This window comes from Mercurialis annua, linkage group LG4, assembly GCF_937616625.2.
Source record: "Mercurialis annua linkage group LG4, ddMerAnnu1.2, whole genome shotgun sequence".
NCBI lineage: Eukaryota > Viridiplantae > Streptophyta > Magnoliopsida > Malpighiales > Euphorbiaceae > Mercurialis > Mercurialis annua.
In genome coordinates, this window is record NC_065573.1 from 16,180,666 (window position 1) to 16,195,832 (window position 15,167).

The 15,167-nt window shown below is 36.0% G+C and overlaps 2 protein-coding genes across 2 annotated transcripts; both read left to right on the forward strand.

The window, feature by feature from the left end:
* Window positions 1–1,385: 1,385 nt before the first annotated feature.
* On the forward strand, window positions 1,386–4,202 carry LOC126676642 (L-type lectin-domain containing receptor kinase V.9-like). Its single transcript, XM_050370880.2, has 2 exons — window positions 1,386–3,044; window positions 3,602–4,202. Exons 1-2 carry the CDS (start codon window positions 1,493–1,495, stop codon window positions 4,084–4,086), a joined length of 2,037 nt encoding a protein of 678 aa, XP_050226837.1. The 5' UTR covers window positions 1,386–1,492; the 3' UTR covers window positions 4,087–4,202.
* Window positions 4,203–5,375: 1,173 nt separating this feature from the next.
* Window positions 5,376–8,370, forward strand: LOC130015453 (uncharacterized). Its single transcript, XM_056105655.1, has 3 exons — window positions 5,376–7,093; window positions 7,181–7,725; window positions 7,803–8,370. Exons 1-3 carry the CDS (start codon window positions 6,199–6,201, stop codon window positions 8,277–8,279), a joined length of 1,917 nt encoding a protein of 638 aa, XP_055961630.1. The 5' UTR covers window positions 5,376–6,198; the 3' UTR covers window positions 8,280–8,370.
* The last annotated feature ends 6,797 nt before the right edge of the window (window positions 8,371–15,167 follow it).

A 15,167-nucleotide genomic window follows, 5' to 3' on the forward strand; every position in this document is an offset into this window, starting at 1 on the left:
TCAAAAAACAGTTTTACATTCAAAGCGGCGCCGTTTCACATCCCGTAGACAAATATGCCAAAAAATGAAAGTTGCTGATTTTTTATGCCAAGAAAAAAAAGTTATGTTAAATAACAAAAAAAAGTAAAATTTGGTGGTTTTTATGCAATTAAGCCATATTTTAATAAATTGGTTAATACACTACAAGGAATTATGTATTTGACAACAAATTCTTTTGCAGCTAATTTTGTTTTGTTGTTAAAAAACATTTTACATCATTAATTTTAAAAGTTGCTGCCATTAGTTAAGTTATAGCAACGTTTTACAGCAAATTTTGTTACCAATTACTTAAGGTAATATTTTATTGGCAGTAACATGCCACAATTTTTTTTATTATTATATGTTAATAAAAACAATTTTAGCACTATTCGCAGTAAATATATTTACTGCTAATTCTAGTATTTCTTGTAGTGCTAGTTAACATACTGGTTTGTAATATGAGTAATGAAATGATTATTTTTGACTGGTTCCTGGAAAGTTCAAGTTGAAAATGTGCTAATTATCATTACTGTTTTAGAGAAATCATGTCTGCTAACTATCATTAATCAATTGAAAATCTAGTATAGAGCATAATGCGCGTATTATTCCACCTAGACAAAAAAAGTTCTATTCACCAATAAAATCAAATCTCTCATTCTTTGACATATTGGCTAATTGACATATTCTTTGCTTATTTTTAATTATATTTCTTCCTGAATTTCCAACTCTTTCTCATTAAATATTTTTTCTTTACTTTTTGACATTATTTTTTTCTTTAATAATCAAAGAATTTTCTTATTTCACCAATATTTATTAATGAGTTAAAACATCAAATCTGTAATTAGCTTCATATGAATTTTAAAATCAAAATCTCTATGAAGACTTGGTAGAGATTTATCTTTCTTAAAATATCGAACAATTTATAGGCATTTATAAAAGAAAATTTTACTTTTTATCTTTTTAGCGATTTATACTCTATATTTGAAAATGTTAAAAAAAATATCTAACTTTTTATTTTTTTGCTTTAAATTTTGACAGTTTCTTTTAATGCCGGATATGTCCCAAATTAATATAAAAAATAAAACATTTAACTTTCTATTATCATTTTTAAATATAATAGATGATAGGTTGAATTTGTTTTTGTCCAAATAGCCTTAAATTAGTAAAATAAACATAAGATTGCTACGTGCATGGAGGGCAGGGGGCTAAAGTTATCATAATGGGTTAGGAAAAAAAAGGACGTATTCAACAAACTAGAAAAATGAAAAAAAAAATGAAGTGAAATCAGCAGAATTTCATAGAAGAATTAGAACTAATTTACTAAAATAGTAAACGCCCGCCACACAATTAGAAAAATAAATATTTTCTGTCAATTACCATTTCTATGGTCAATAATTCTACCAAACCAAATGATCTAAAAACTGTCACATGAAAAAACACACACACACAAACACAAAATTGAATAATTCTGGCCATGTCGTACACAATTCTGATGCTATATTTCTTCTTCAATCTCGTAAACTCGGACAAAAACGTCGATTCTGGATTCGCCTTCGACGGATACTTCAAACTGGACGGAGTTCAGACAGCCGAAATGAACAGTTCCTCCTTATCATCCCACGTAGTATACGCGGACGGCGGCTTAAGCGAAGCATGTCAAGTCTACTACAGTTTTCCACTTCAGTTCAAGAACTCAACAACCGGTTCTGTTTTCTCCTTTTCGACCACTTTTATCTTCGCGGTAGTAGCCAACAATCCCGATTTCAGCGGCCACGGACTTGCTATCGCGATTTCGCCTTCGAATGGTATTCTTGAAGCACAACCAAACCAATACCTCGGCCTATACAATGCGACAAGCAACGGAAAGAACTCGAACAATATTCTTGCTGTTGAGCTCGACACGGATCAAGATTTTCAGTTCAAAGACATAGACAGTAATCATCTCGGGATCGACATAAGCGGATTAGTCTCTGTAGAATCTGCTTCTGCAGGTTACTATACTAACGATCGCCGATCAAATTTCAAGAAACTTGATCTCAAAAGCGGAAGACCAATGCAGGTTTGGGTTGAATATAACAGTATAAATCATCAACTAAACGTCACGATTCATCCGATTAATAAACCGAAGCCTCATCAGCCTCTTCTGAGTTTAACTAGAGATCTTTCTCCGATTTTCTTTGAGGAAATGCATATTGGATTCTCATCCTCTAGTGGGTCAAGATCAACTCACTACATACTGGGTTGGAGCTTCAAGATGAACGGGGAAACCGAGTTGATTAGTCTGTCGAAAATTCCTGATAATTCTGGAATTAAGCTTGGAGATGAAGGTGATGATGGAGATAAAAAGTATCGGAACGTGCAGAAGATGTTGGCGGTAATATTATCGTTTGTGGGATGCATTTTCGTGCTGATCTTGATTTTTGGTGCGTTATTGATATCAAGAAGGAGGCGGTTTATTCAAGTTCTTGAAGATTGGGAAGTGTTATATGGTCCATACAGGTTTACTTACAAAGACTTGTTCATTGGTACCAAAGGATTTGGAGACAAACAGCTTCTTGGAAAAGGAGGTTTTGGCAGAGTATACAGAGGAACTCTGCCTTTTTCAAGTGTTCAAATTGCTGTGAAGAGAATATCTCATGATTCTTCCCAAGGAATGAGAGAATTCGTAGCGGAAATTGCGACAATTGGGCGTCTTCGGCATCCGAATTTGGTTAGACTTATCGGATATTGTAGGAGAAAGAATGAACTTTTCTTGGTTTATGATTATCTGCCTAATGGAAGCCTTGACAAGTTTCTTTATTCCGAACCGAGCAGTGTACTTAGCTGGAAACAGAGGTTCAAGATCATTAAAGATGTTGCATCTGCACTTTTTTACTTGCATCAGCAGTGGATTCAAGTGGTGATTCATAGAGACATCAAGCCTGGCAATGTACTCATCGACAACGATATGAATGCAAAATTAGGAGATTTCGGACTCGCCAAGCTATGGGATCATGGAATCGATCCTCAAACATCACATGTTGCAGGTATCATTTGCTTGTTTTTAATATGTTGAAGGTCTAATGAGTCATTACTAGACTACACCTACTCAATCGGTTAGGTACCTGTCTGATATGCCTAGGTTTGATCCACTTGAGTCGAGTTTAAACACTTAATTTTTCATCAATTCAAGTCCAAATCCGTATTTGATCTGCTTATTTACGTGCGGTTTAGACATTCTATAGTTAAAATTCTGTGTTGGTCCAAAATATTTCAATTCCAGCCGGTATAAATTCTATGAGCTTAACTTGAACAAAATTTATAACGCCCCGAATTGAATAGACACCAAATTTTAATTTACGTGTAAAAGAGTAGATGTATTTCAGAATCATTTAGAACCGTCCAAACTCATCCATGATCAAATATAATTATAAGCTACGCAACCGAAAGTAGTTCATTCCGTTATACTCATAATAAAACTTCTAAATTCTCATTCTAGTAGATGAATTTGATTATAAACCTCCTAAACATTCGTAAATTCTCATAAAACAAAAAATATCTGTTTATTTATAATATTGATTCAATTGAGTGTAACATCCTGCAGGTACTCCAGGTTACATAGACCCTGAAATAGTGCAAAGTGGGAAGTCGAACACTTGTACAGATATATACGCATTCGGAGTATTTATGCTCGAGGTTAGTTGCGGAAGAAAGCCGGTGGAGCCTCGAACATCACCGGATAAAGTAATGCTGATTGACTGGGTTATGAATTGTTGGGATGAAGGCACTATTTTGGATACAGTCGATAGCCGGCTAGGAAATGAATATGTGGCACATGAAGTTGAATTGGTCTTGAAACTTGGGTTGTTGTGCTCACATCCTGTGGCTGCAGCTAGACCAAGTATGTCCAGTGTAGTTCAGTTTTTAGATGGGGTTGTTCAGTTGCCGGATAATTTAAATGCCATAGTTAAAGAGAGAGATTCCGGTGATCGGTCCGGTCTAAGAAGTTTAACGCATGATTTTATTTCTGCGCAAGTTTCAGTTCCTTCTGTCATATTTACAGAATCATTTACAAATAATGGTCGGTAATGTATTTAATTTATAGAACCGTGATGGCCATTTTTTTTGTGATTCTTTGTGTAAATATTTTGTATTGAAACTATATTAATTACCTTTTTTATAGGCTAATTTTTATTTCATCTGCATTCTTTTTTTAATGTTTGTTTTTCTATCATATTCCATTTTATAGCTATAAAATTTATTCTTTTTTTTGCGCGCACGGGTTTGATCTAGTGGTCTAAACCTCAGCCATCTGGGCGCCAAAGGTTGTGGGTTCGAACCCCGGCTACGCCCTTTCTTAATATGGAGTGGTTGAGTTTGGATTGCTGGCTATTATAACCCGGACTTACCAAGTATGTGGACTTGCGGGCGGTCCATATCCCGGAATTTGACAATAATATTGAGTTTCGGCTCAGTAGAGTGACTCCTCGTCACAAAAAAAAAATATACTTTTTTTTGTTATAAAATAAAAAGATTATCACTTTTCATTTTAGATATTCTTTATCAAAATATATTGACCTTCACAAACTTACAACGTAACTAATCTATCAAATGAAAGTCTTGAATATAAGAAATAGGCATATGTTACCGCTACACCATCAACATTTGCAATGAGATATTTTAAAAAAAATATATATATATATAGCTAACGTGTTGTTAATTGTATATTTTTATATAATCATGACTTTCATTTGCCCGATAAATTATATTGTAGGTGCTCGGATTGGTTTTTTTATATACAAATTGCAAAATCAACCGTAATTCTTTTTTTACTATATTATTTAAAACATTATTGATTGTGGCTATATAGCATTCGAAGGCTTGGCCTAGTAGCCAAATCCTTCTATGTGCATGATGAAACTCTCAAGCTGTGGTTTGTCTGGTTTAAGATATGATTAATGTTAATAACTAATCTTCGTTAACTTCCGCTACAAAAACATATATATTATATAATTAATCAACCTCTCAAATAAAGCCAAATTATGCGGGACATTGTCAAAACTGATGAACCAAAATTTGCTCTCTCACTAATACTATAATCGGTCAACTTATGATCCTCAATTATTACAGACTTGGCAAAATTAATAAGTAATGCAATATTTATATTATATATCAAAACCTTTTATCTTTTTGAATACTTCAATTGGCCACATCAAGACATCCACTTTTTATATTACTAAAGTCTTAACTAATTGATGGAGTCTGCCTTCTGAACCTGTGAGTGAACCTGCAAAACAGGGTAGAAGCTAACCGGACGGTGGTTGTCCGATTAACTCTCCGATGCTAAAGTCAGTTTAGAGCTTTGAGCAGCGTTTTGAGTATATGAATGTAATTGTGATTCTAGGCATACCTCGCGCTCCTTTTATAGTAGTCGAATATACCTAGTAGAGTTGTATTAGGCAGGTGAATCCTACTTTGTAGGGATTCGGCCGTATCGTAGGGATTCTCCTGATTTGTCGAGATCTACCTTAATCTGATAAGAGTCCTATTTAGGAACGTCTTCCTAAATAGTCTTATCTTCCTAAAGTAGAGCTTATCCTTCCATATGTAGTGTTTGTGTCCAAATAGGACAATATTTCCATATTCAGTCGTTTACCCGAATCCCGGACCTGACGCGCTCTTGGCGGATCATGTGGGATTCGGTCTTTATTAGAGTATTACCGAATCTTAGAGATTCGGCATCTCCTCCGTATCTTTCGGTCTTCAGGGGGAGTCCGGCGTCGCCTGAGAGTGGATCCCCTGCAACTCGGCTCCATTATACTTTTTGTAGGATTCGGTATCCATCATTAGCCCCCCCGCAAGTGAGCTGAAGTAGTTTGGCATTTATGCCTTAGTGGATTTTAGCTCTTTTGGAGCTGAGTTCTTTTATACGGGCGAGTCGTTTCGTATTCCGGGCGAGTCGTTTCATATGTTTGTGGGCGGCGTTTCATCTTTAGTAAGATTCTGCGTTGCCACGTGTTGGCATTTAATGATTAAACGGTTAATGATTCAAAAGCGTTTTGTATTTAATCTCTTCGCATTTCTTCTTTTCCCTCTTACTTTGCTTTTCGAATTTACTCTCATTTCTTGTAGCTATTTCCTTTTCGTTCTTCGTTTGATTATTTGATTCTTCGTGACTTGTTTTCTCCAGATTTTTCAGGTATGTCTTCTTTCGTTGTTTGGATGTTAATATGGCTTTCTTCTTTGTATATTCTCCATGCTTTGTGTTCTGGAAATTTCTTCTGTACTTGTTGTTCTTTGATGTGTTCTTCAACGTGTTCTTCAATATATTTTTTGTTTGATCCTTATTTTGTGTTTATGTTTGTGATTCCCTGTTCTAGGATGCCTCTTAGTCGAGTGGAAGATGCTTGCGCTGCTATGGCTTTTACCCGATCGAAGCTTCGTAGGGATGAAGTCTTAGATATCTATTTTAAGTATAGTTTTCCTTTTGATTATAGGGTAATATTACCCGGTGCCGATATGGCTGCGTCTGATTCTCCCGGATCTTCTTGTAGGGCGGTTCTTTTTGAAGAGCAATTTGCTGCTGGTCTTAGGTTTCCTTTGGATCCATTTTTAGTAGAAGTGTGTAGGGATTTAAAGGTTGCTCTAGGGCAACTTTACCCTGGTACGATTAGAGTAGTGCTCGCCTTTTCGGAGGCATGTAGGCTCCGGGGCTGTGCCCCTTCTCTCAAAGTGTTATATCATTTTGTAGATTTTAGGAAGTGTGATGGCTGCTTCGTTTTCGCCCTTGGTAGAGAAGGGCGATCTCGTATTTATCTTCCTTGCCTAACCAGTCGCTGGCGAAGGCGTTTCTTTATTGTCTATCATAAATTTGCTTTTCTTCATTTTTCGGATGGTTTTTCTTCTCATCCAGTTCGGAGCTGTTCTTCTCCTTTAAGTTTATCCGAGTCAAAACTTGCTTTTGACATATCTTCTTGTAGTATTGTGTCTCGTCCCATTTTAGATGTCTTGGTTAATAGTCATCTTCGGAGTCGATGGTTTCCTTTGGAGGATCCTCCTCGAGGCTTGGCGGATCTTTGCTACTCTTTTGTTCAAGGTATATTAATTTGCTTAAGTTCTTTTTAATGTTTCTTTTGTAGGATGTCTTCTTCTTCTGACGATTTCCTTTCCGGATTTCAAGTAGATTTGGACGTTCCGATGGGTGGTCCTGACGTTCCTGTCGCCAACGTTATTCCTGGCGACATTGTCGTGGATGGAGCTCCTGTTGATATCCCCCTAGCTTCCGCCGAGGTAGCGTTGCCTGAGGTTATTGTTATAAATGATGATGATGGTGATGACTCGGCTGTTCCAGTCGGCGACGAGGCGATTCCGTCACTACTTCCCCCTCTAGCATCATCTATCGTTTCGGGGGGAGTTGGGGGTGTGGCCTCAGAGGGGCCTGTTGTTGCTGATTCGGGAGAGATTTCTCTAGGTCGAGACCCGGATTCTCCGTCTAGAAAAAGACGTCGAGTTGTCGATGATTCTCCAACGAGGGAGAGTTTTCCTGGAAGCTCTTCTTCTGCTCCAGACTTGGTTCAATGGGTCGAAGGTCAGGATCCTGCCAGTTTGCTGAATCCGAGAGTGCTAGCGGAATATATCCGGACTTTGGCGATTCCTGATGATGTCACGTGGTTCTGTGGTAGGCCGGGTCAGGAGCTTTCCGATCTGGCTTGTTTTCATGGTTTCTCTGTAAGTGCTTTCTTTCTTGAGTATAATATGTTTTTTGTATTCAGTTGCTTTCTTATTTGTTTATTTCTGGTGTGTAGGCCCTTCAATCTGTTCTGGTATTGAACGACCGCCGACAGTGTGCCGAGGAGGAGGTCGAGCGTCTGTCTGCTCTTTTGGCGACTGCCGAGTCTGAAAGGGCGAAATTGAAGGCCTCTTTGGAAGAGCATGATTCCCTTCTGGCGCAGCTCAAGGCGCAGGATGCGATTAATGATCGCCAAGTGAAAGTGATTGAGAAAAAGACCGATGACTTGACTCAAGAGATTGAGGAGCTCATTCGGATCAATTCCCTTGTTGGTGGGGAGAGGGATAGTCTTAGATCGGAGGTTGAAGGTCTTCACATCCGTCTGCTAGATACGAAGGCTTTTTACTCTGCTCTGATAAGCGAGTATCGCCTTGCGATTGGGAAGAAGCTTCTGGAGCAGAATCCCAATATTGATCTTTCTGGGGTTAACGGGTTGGATCCCCAGGCCATCGCCCGTGATCTCCTCGTCAAGATTTCTAAAGACCGTGTCTAGTAGTTTTCTTTTGATTGTATTTGCTGATGTATTAATTTTGCTTTTTGTAATTCGCAATTTATGAATATATTTTCTTCGTTTTTCTTCGAAATGTGCTTTTGCCTTATCTTTATGTACTTGTCTTGCCTCGAGGGTTATTCTAAACCCTGTTCTTGGCGTTGCTTTTTGTAGAGTTAATCTAAACTCTTTTTATTTTTGTTTTTGTTTCGAGTTAATCTAAACTCTTTTTTGGCGATTTGCCTTTTCTGAGTTAATCTAAACTCATTTTTAGCCTTTCGTGGCGATCTGCCTGGTTCGGCTATTTTGCTTTGAGTTAATTTAAACTCATTTTCTTGGCTCTTAGCCTTTCGTGGCGATTTGCCTGGTTCGGCGATTTTGCTTTGAGTTAATTTAAACTCATTTTCTTGGCTTTTAGCTTTTCTTGAGTTTGATCTTTAATTTATTTTTTCTTCTTTCGTCTTTGATTTAATCATTCGTGGCTGTTCTTGATTTTTATTTCTTTATTGGTTCGTCTGGCTAATCAGATGGTAGCGAAATTGAATTTTTATTGATAAAAAGATGGCATACAAAGCATTAAAGATAGATTTGACGCCATCTGGTAAGACGGAGAGTCGTTACCGATGATGGGTCGTTTTTCATTCCTATTCTTCCTTCTTTTCGGTCTTGTTTTCTTGGAGATCCACCACTGACTCATCATAGCACTTCTTGGCTATTCCTTGGTCTCCTCTCAGCGTCACTACTCCCTTTTCAGTCGGTACCTTCATTGCCAGTGCTCTGATGCTGGTTACCGCTGCCGAGTCATGGAGGAAAGGTCTTCCTAGGATGGCATTATATGTCAATTCCATGTCCACTATGTTAAATAGTGACATGATTTTCTTGTTCATTCCTCTTTCTGGGCCGATTATTACTTCCAAGGTGACTGCTCCCAGCGGGGTGATGGAGGGTCCACCGAGTCCTGATAGCGGAATTGGGACTCGGCGTAACCTTGACGCTGTTCCTCCCAACATTTTGTATGCTGCATTTGTCATGAGGTTTACTGCACTTCCTTCGTCGATAAGGATCCGCTCCATGTTCCAATTTTCAATGATAGTAGTCACTACCAAAGCATCGTTGTGAGGTGCTTTGACGTGTTCATAGTCTTCTACATCGAAGATCACTGGCGGCATGTGAGTTTCTCGTATGTTCATTACTTCCTTCCTCTGCTTCCTCCTGATCGTGGAGCTACTATGCCCTCCACCATTAATCATGTGTATGGTTCCCAGAATTTTGGATGGGCGCTCGTCTTCCTTTTCTTTTGGCTTGTCTTCTCTGTTTCTTTTTTCTCCCTTGTCATTGCTCTTCTCTTTTCGGGCCACAAATTTCCTCAGTTCGCCTGTGTCGATCATTCTTTCGATCTCGACCTTTAAGTCTCTGCAGCTATCTGTTTCGTGTCCGTAATCGTCGTGAAATTTGCAGTACTTTCTGGTGTCTCTTGCTTCTGCTTTCATTTTGGGTGGCCATACCACGTTTTTGATGTTTTCTTTGATCCACATGAGGACATTAGTTCGGCTGGTGTTTAATGGAGTGAAGTTATTCTCATCATCTCTGGGATCGTATCTCGATTCATATCTTGTCTGGGGGGCGAATCGTCTGCTTTCTTCGGGTCTTCCTCTCCTGTCATCAGGTTTGGACTTGGTTTTTTCTCTGGATCTCTCTTTTGATTCTTTTCCTTTTGCTTCCTTTCCGCGAATCGCCCTTCGCCCTTCGTCTAACTCGAAGTATTTCTGAGCTATGCCCATTAAGTTCGAGAAAGTTGTGGGTTTATTGACTAGCAGCTTGTCCACCAGCTTTCCGAATCGCGTCCCGTCTCGCAATGCTTCTGTCGCCATGTCGACGTTCAGGTTGTCTATCTTCATAGCTTGCTTGTTGAATCGTTCGATGTAGCTTCGCAGGGTTTCTCCTTCTTCTTGGATACAGGCTCTTAGGATACTGGTAGTGGTTTTAGCTGGGATGTTTGTGAGATATCTGTTGAGGAATTCTGTTGAAAGCGAAGCGAAGCTTTTGATCGAGCCTGGTTTTAATTTGTTATACCATCTCTGGGCTGTGCCCGTGAGCGTGGTAGGGAAAACCCTGCAAAGGATGGCGTCCGATACGCTGAGTAGCCCCATGGTCGCTGTGAACCTAGAGGTATGGTCTCGGGGGTCTCCTTCCCCATTGAAAATTGGCAAGGTCGGCAGCTTCATGCTGTGCGGGATGGTTTCCTCCATGATCTCGGGCGAGAGGGGTGATCCTTTCAACCTGAGGTCCTCTATGTCCAATTCTTCAGATTTTAGTTTTTTGAGCGCTTTGGCGATCTTCTCTTCTAAATCTTCTTCCACCACATATGTGGCTTTGCTTTTTTGGGGTGTCTCTGACGATTCGCCCTCTCCTTCTTGGTGTTTTTTCTTATTTTGTTCTTTCCCTGCATCTCTTTCTTGTCGCTTACTCCTTGGTGGGGCGTCTTCTTTTTCCTTCACCCTTCGTTCGTCTCTTTTCGTATTCAGACCGCTTCGGGCGTCCTCCTGGTTGTGCTCATTTCTGGGTGCCTCCGGTGATTCCTCGTTAGATTTTTCTCTGTCAGGACTTTCCTCTTCGCTGGTTTCCTTTTCTCGCTGGTTTCTTGCTTCGTTCCTTTCTTCGTTTCCTCTGGTCCGAGGTTCCTTGCTTTTGTTGTTTTCTGCCCTTGTCTCCCGTCGGCCTGGGTTTGCATTTCCTGTTCTTTCTCTTCTTCTGGGAGCTGTAGGGCTGAAGTTTTCCCTTAGCATTTTCATAGTTTCTTCGTGCCTGTCGTTTGTTCTTTTGGCCTCATTAGCCAATCTGTCAAGATTTGCCTGTACAGATTCTAGTATCTTTTTCAGCATTTCGCTGTGTGGATCTTGTGCCGCTGCATTTGGTGCTTGTTCTTCAGTGCTTAGGTTGAAAGCAATTGGGATGCTTCCTCTTATTGGATTAGTTTGGTACTGGGGTGTTGAGAAAGAGAGCCCTCTGGTGTTGCTTTTTTCCCCGGAGTTGAGAAGCCCGTCTTCCGTCACGTTGATTATCTCCGGAGTGCTTTTTGGGTCCATTGGTTGTTTGTCTTTCAGGTTTACTCTTTCAGAAGTCATCTTCTTCAATGAGATTTGTTTTTGAGTTCAGAAAAGCTCCTTCTTTTGAAGTTTAGTTAAGCTTTTCCCACAGACGGCGCCAATTGATGGAGTCTGCCTTCTGAACCTGTGAGTGAACCTGCAAAACAGGGTAGAAGCTAACCGGACGGTGGTTGTCCGATTAACTCTCCGATGCTAAAGTCAGTCTAGAGCTTTGAGCAGCGTTTTGAGTATATGAATGTAATTGTGATTCTAGGCATACCTCGCGCTCCTTTTATAGTAGTCGAATATACCTAGTAGAGTTGTATTAGGCAGGTGAATCCTACTTTGTAGGGATTCGGCCGTATCGTAGGGATTCTCCTGATTTGTCGAGATCTACCTTAATCTGATAAGAGTCCTATTTAGGAACGTCTTCCTAAATAGTCTTATCTTCCTAAAGTAGAGCTTATCCTTCCATATGTAGTGTTTGTGTCCAAATAGGACAATATTTCCATATTCAGTCGTTTACCCGAATCCCGGACCTGACGCGCTCTTGGCGGATCATGTGGGATTCGGTCTTTATTAGAGTATTACCGAATCTTAGAGATTCGGCATCTCCTCCGTATCTTTCGGTCTTCAGGGGGAGTCCGGCGTCGCCTGAGAGTGGATCCCCTGCAACTCGGCTCCATTATACTTTCAGTAGGATTCGGTATCCATCACTAATCATTCCATCAAAAATCAAAAGTCTTAACTAATCAAATTCTGTTTTGAAGACATATCGGTTTTTATTAAAGATTCTTTTCATAAATATCTCACTTTTAAAAAAAATTATAAAAATACTCCTTTTTGGTAGTTTATTAATGGATTATTGTTATAATCAATTAATAAACTAAAATAATCCATTAATAAACTACCAAAAAAGAATATTTTTACAATATTTTTAAAAAGTTAATTGAAAGAGGAAATTACATGGTATACTCCTTTTCCCTAAAACTTTGTAAAATTACTCCTACTAAAAGTACTTTGGCAAGCGTGCGTGATTCCTAATTTCCATTTTCATATTTACGCCTTTGTATATACTAGTTTCGCATTACGTGCTACGCACGTGGCTCGTGGTGTGATTTGTCAATTATATATTAATTAAATTTATTATAATAATACAAATTTATGTTATTTATAATCAATATTAAATCAGTGTTAAAAATAAATAAAATATTTTAATTAATTTTTAAATCAATTGACGTTAATAATATTTATTTATAATTTGGTATGTTAACTAAATGTATTATAATTATACCAATATATTTTATATATGTGAATAAATCACAGGTTATGGAGAGGAAATAATAATACTTTGATTAAAGAATATGTATAAAGTTATTAGTTAATTTTTACTTAAATTAGCAATAGATGATGGATAGTAAAATGATACAGAGTCCGTCTTGTGGAAAAGTTTTACTCCAAAATATATGATAGATTATGATGAAATGTTTGTCCATGTTGCTGTATTGCTTTTGTTCATACTATTTTAGCCATTTCTGCTATTAAATATTGGACTTTGTTTGAAATTATGAAAGTATATAACAGCTCCTTCTGGTTATGATCATCCACCAAGCAAATTATGCCTTCTCCTCAATGGGTAGCATAATTTCGTATAATAATATAGTAGTTGTATGCGCATAAGACTCTTAAGAAGTTTATGCAATAATGTATCCAAATTAAACTCTAATTGTATCTTATCTTTATTAATAAATAAATACATTAATTTATAGATAATTAGATAAAGACTATAAAACCTTCATTTAACTAATCAATTAGTAATAACATATAAAGGGCTATTTTGTAAATGTGCCTATCCCCCCATCCGTGCTTTTATATATAGTATAGATATGCATGCATGTGATACTTTTTTTTGTTTATTTAATAACACTAATTGTTTTTATTCTTCCTTAATTATTAATTAAATTGATTTTTTTTCTTAGTCTTTTAGTATCACTTAGATTTGAATTTATTATAATTTCAATATCACACTGAAATATACTCTTTCCGTTCTAATAGAGTTGTCCACTTTAAAAAAAATTATCTTAAAATTTTTGTCCACTTTTAAAAATTAACAACTTTGACACTGAATTTTTCTATACTACCTCTATTGAAAATCCACTAATGAATAAATTAAAAGTAAATTGTAATTGAACCCTATATTAAATAAGGGTATGATAAGAAAAGTACGAAAAAATTTACAAAATCCGAAACAATGATTGTTTTTCTTAAACTGTATGATAAAGGTAAAGTGCGCAACTATATTAAGATGAAGAGAGTATTTTGGATTGACTTAAAAAAAGGCTTAATGTTTTAAAAAAATCCTGACCTTTCGTCCCCTTTTCAATCCTACCCTGACGTTGCAAATCTGTCAATTTTACCCTATTTTGCATTTTTTCATTTCAATTGTACCCTAAAACAAAAAACTGATCTTTTTTTATTTGGCGAAAAATTTCTAAATTGACTCTTTTTGCATTATATTAACTTTTTTATATTGAATTGACCATTTTAAAAAAAAATTGAACTTTTGTCAAATAAATAAAGATCAATTTTATGCTTCAGGGTACAATTGAAATAAAAAAATGCAAACTGGAGTAAAATTAAAAAAATTTCAACGTCAGCGTAGGATTAAAAAGGGGATAAAAGGTCGGGGTTTTTTAAGGCATTAAGCCTAAAAAATAATGGTATAGCTAATTTTTTGTTTAATTATTTTTCTTATTCTTTTAATTGTTTCTCTTTTTTATTTAAATGTTTTAACCATTTGTTCGTTATTTATATAATTTTTAACCGATCAAAATTATCTGCACCATCTCAAAAAAAAAATTAATATTGGTGTTTATCTAAATAATATTTTATCAATATAATATTATAAAAAATATTTTTAGTGAAATTATTTATATTTTACTTTTACTTTTATAATTTGATTATTGTAAATATTGTTAAATAAAATAATTTAATATTTTTTCCTTTTTTTATTATATTTATTTATAAATATACAAATTAACGATTGAAGAGCAACTAAAATAAAAAGCATAATAAAATAAATTAAAAATAATAATTAAAGAGTAATCAATAAGCAACTAAAGAGAAAGAAATAATCAACTAAAAAGCAATCAAAGAGCAACCAATAATCAACTAAAAACAACCAAATATACTAAAAAGACATTAAAAACTAACTAAATATAGTATTTATACAACTAAAGAGCGAGCAACCATAAAGCAACTAAGAATAACCATAAAGCAATTAAAAACCAACTAAAGAGAGATTAAAAAAATAAAGAGCAATTAAAAAATAATTAAAAAGTGAAAAAAAAAAAGCAACTATAAAGCAACCAAAAAACAACTAAATAATTGAAGTTAAATCTATTAGTCGACATATCCATCATTTTCTCACTTCTTTCAAAAGAAAAAATGCATTCAATTATTTCTTTTAAAAGAAATGGAACAATTAAAAGGCAAATAAAGAAGAACTAAAAACAACAAAACAATTGAAAAATTACTAAAGAGAAACTAAAGAACAATAAATTAAAAAATAAAAATTTATGTCACAAAATGTTAAATGTTTTTTAAAAATCTACACAAATGTGTAATATAAATAAGCAGTACATATCTTACAAATATTATTTTATCTTATAAAAAATATTGAATTAAATTAAATTAATTTTATTAAAAATAAAGAAATTATATTATTGTGAAATGTAAAATTAAATGAAAAGTGTCAATATATAATGATTTAATAAAATAATGATAAACTATTAAATAGAGATAA

Coding starts and splice junctions, on each gene's coding strand:
- LOC126676642 (XM_050370880.2), top strand. CDS start 1,493: ATGTCGTACACAATTCTGATGCTATATTTCTTCTTCAATCTCGTAAAC. Junction 3,045..3,601: donor TCAAACATCACATGTTGCAG/GTATCATTTGCT, acceptor AACATCCTGCAG/GTACTCCAGGTTACATAGAC.
- LOC130015453 (XM_056105655.1), top strand. CDS start 6,199: ATGTCTTCTTTCGTTGTTTGGATGTTAATATGGCTTTCTTCTTTGTAT. Junction 7,094..7,180: donor TTGCTACTCTTTTGTTCAAG/GTATATTAATTT, acceptor GATTTCAAGTAG/ATTTGGACGTTCCGATGGGT. Junction 7,726..7,802: donor CTTGTTTTCATGGTTTCTCT/GTAAGTGCTTTC, acceptor TCTGGTGTGTAG/GCCCTTCAATCTGTTCTGGT.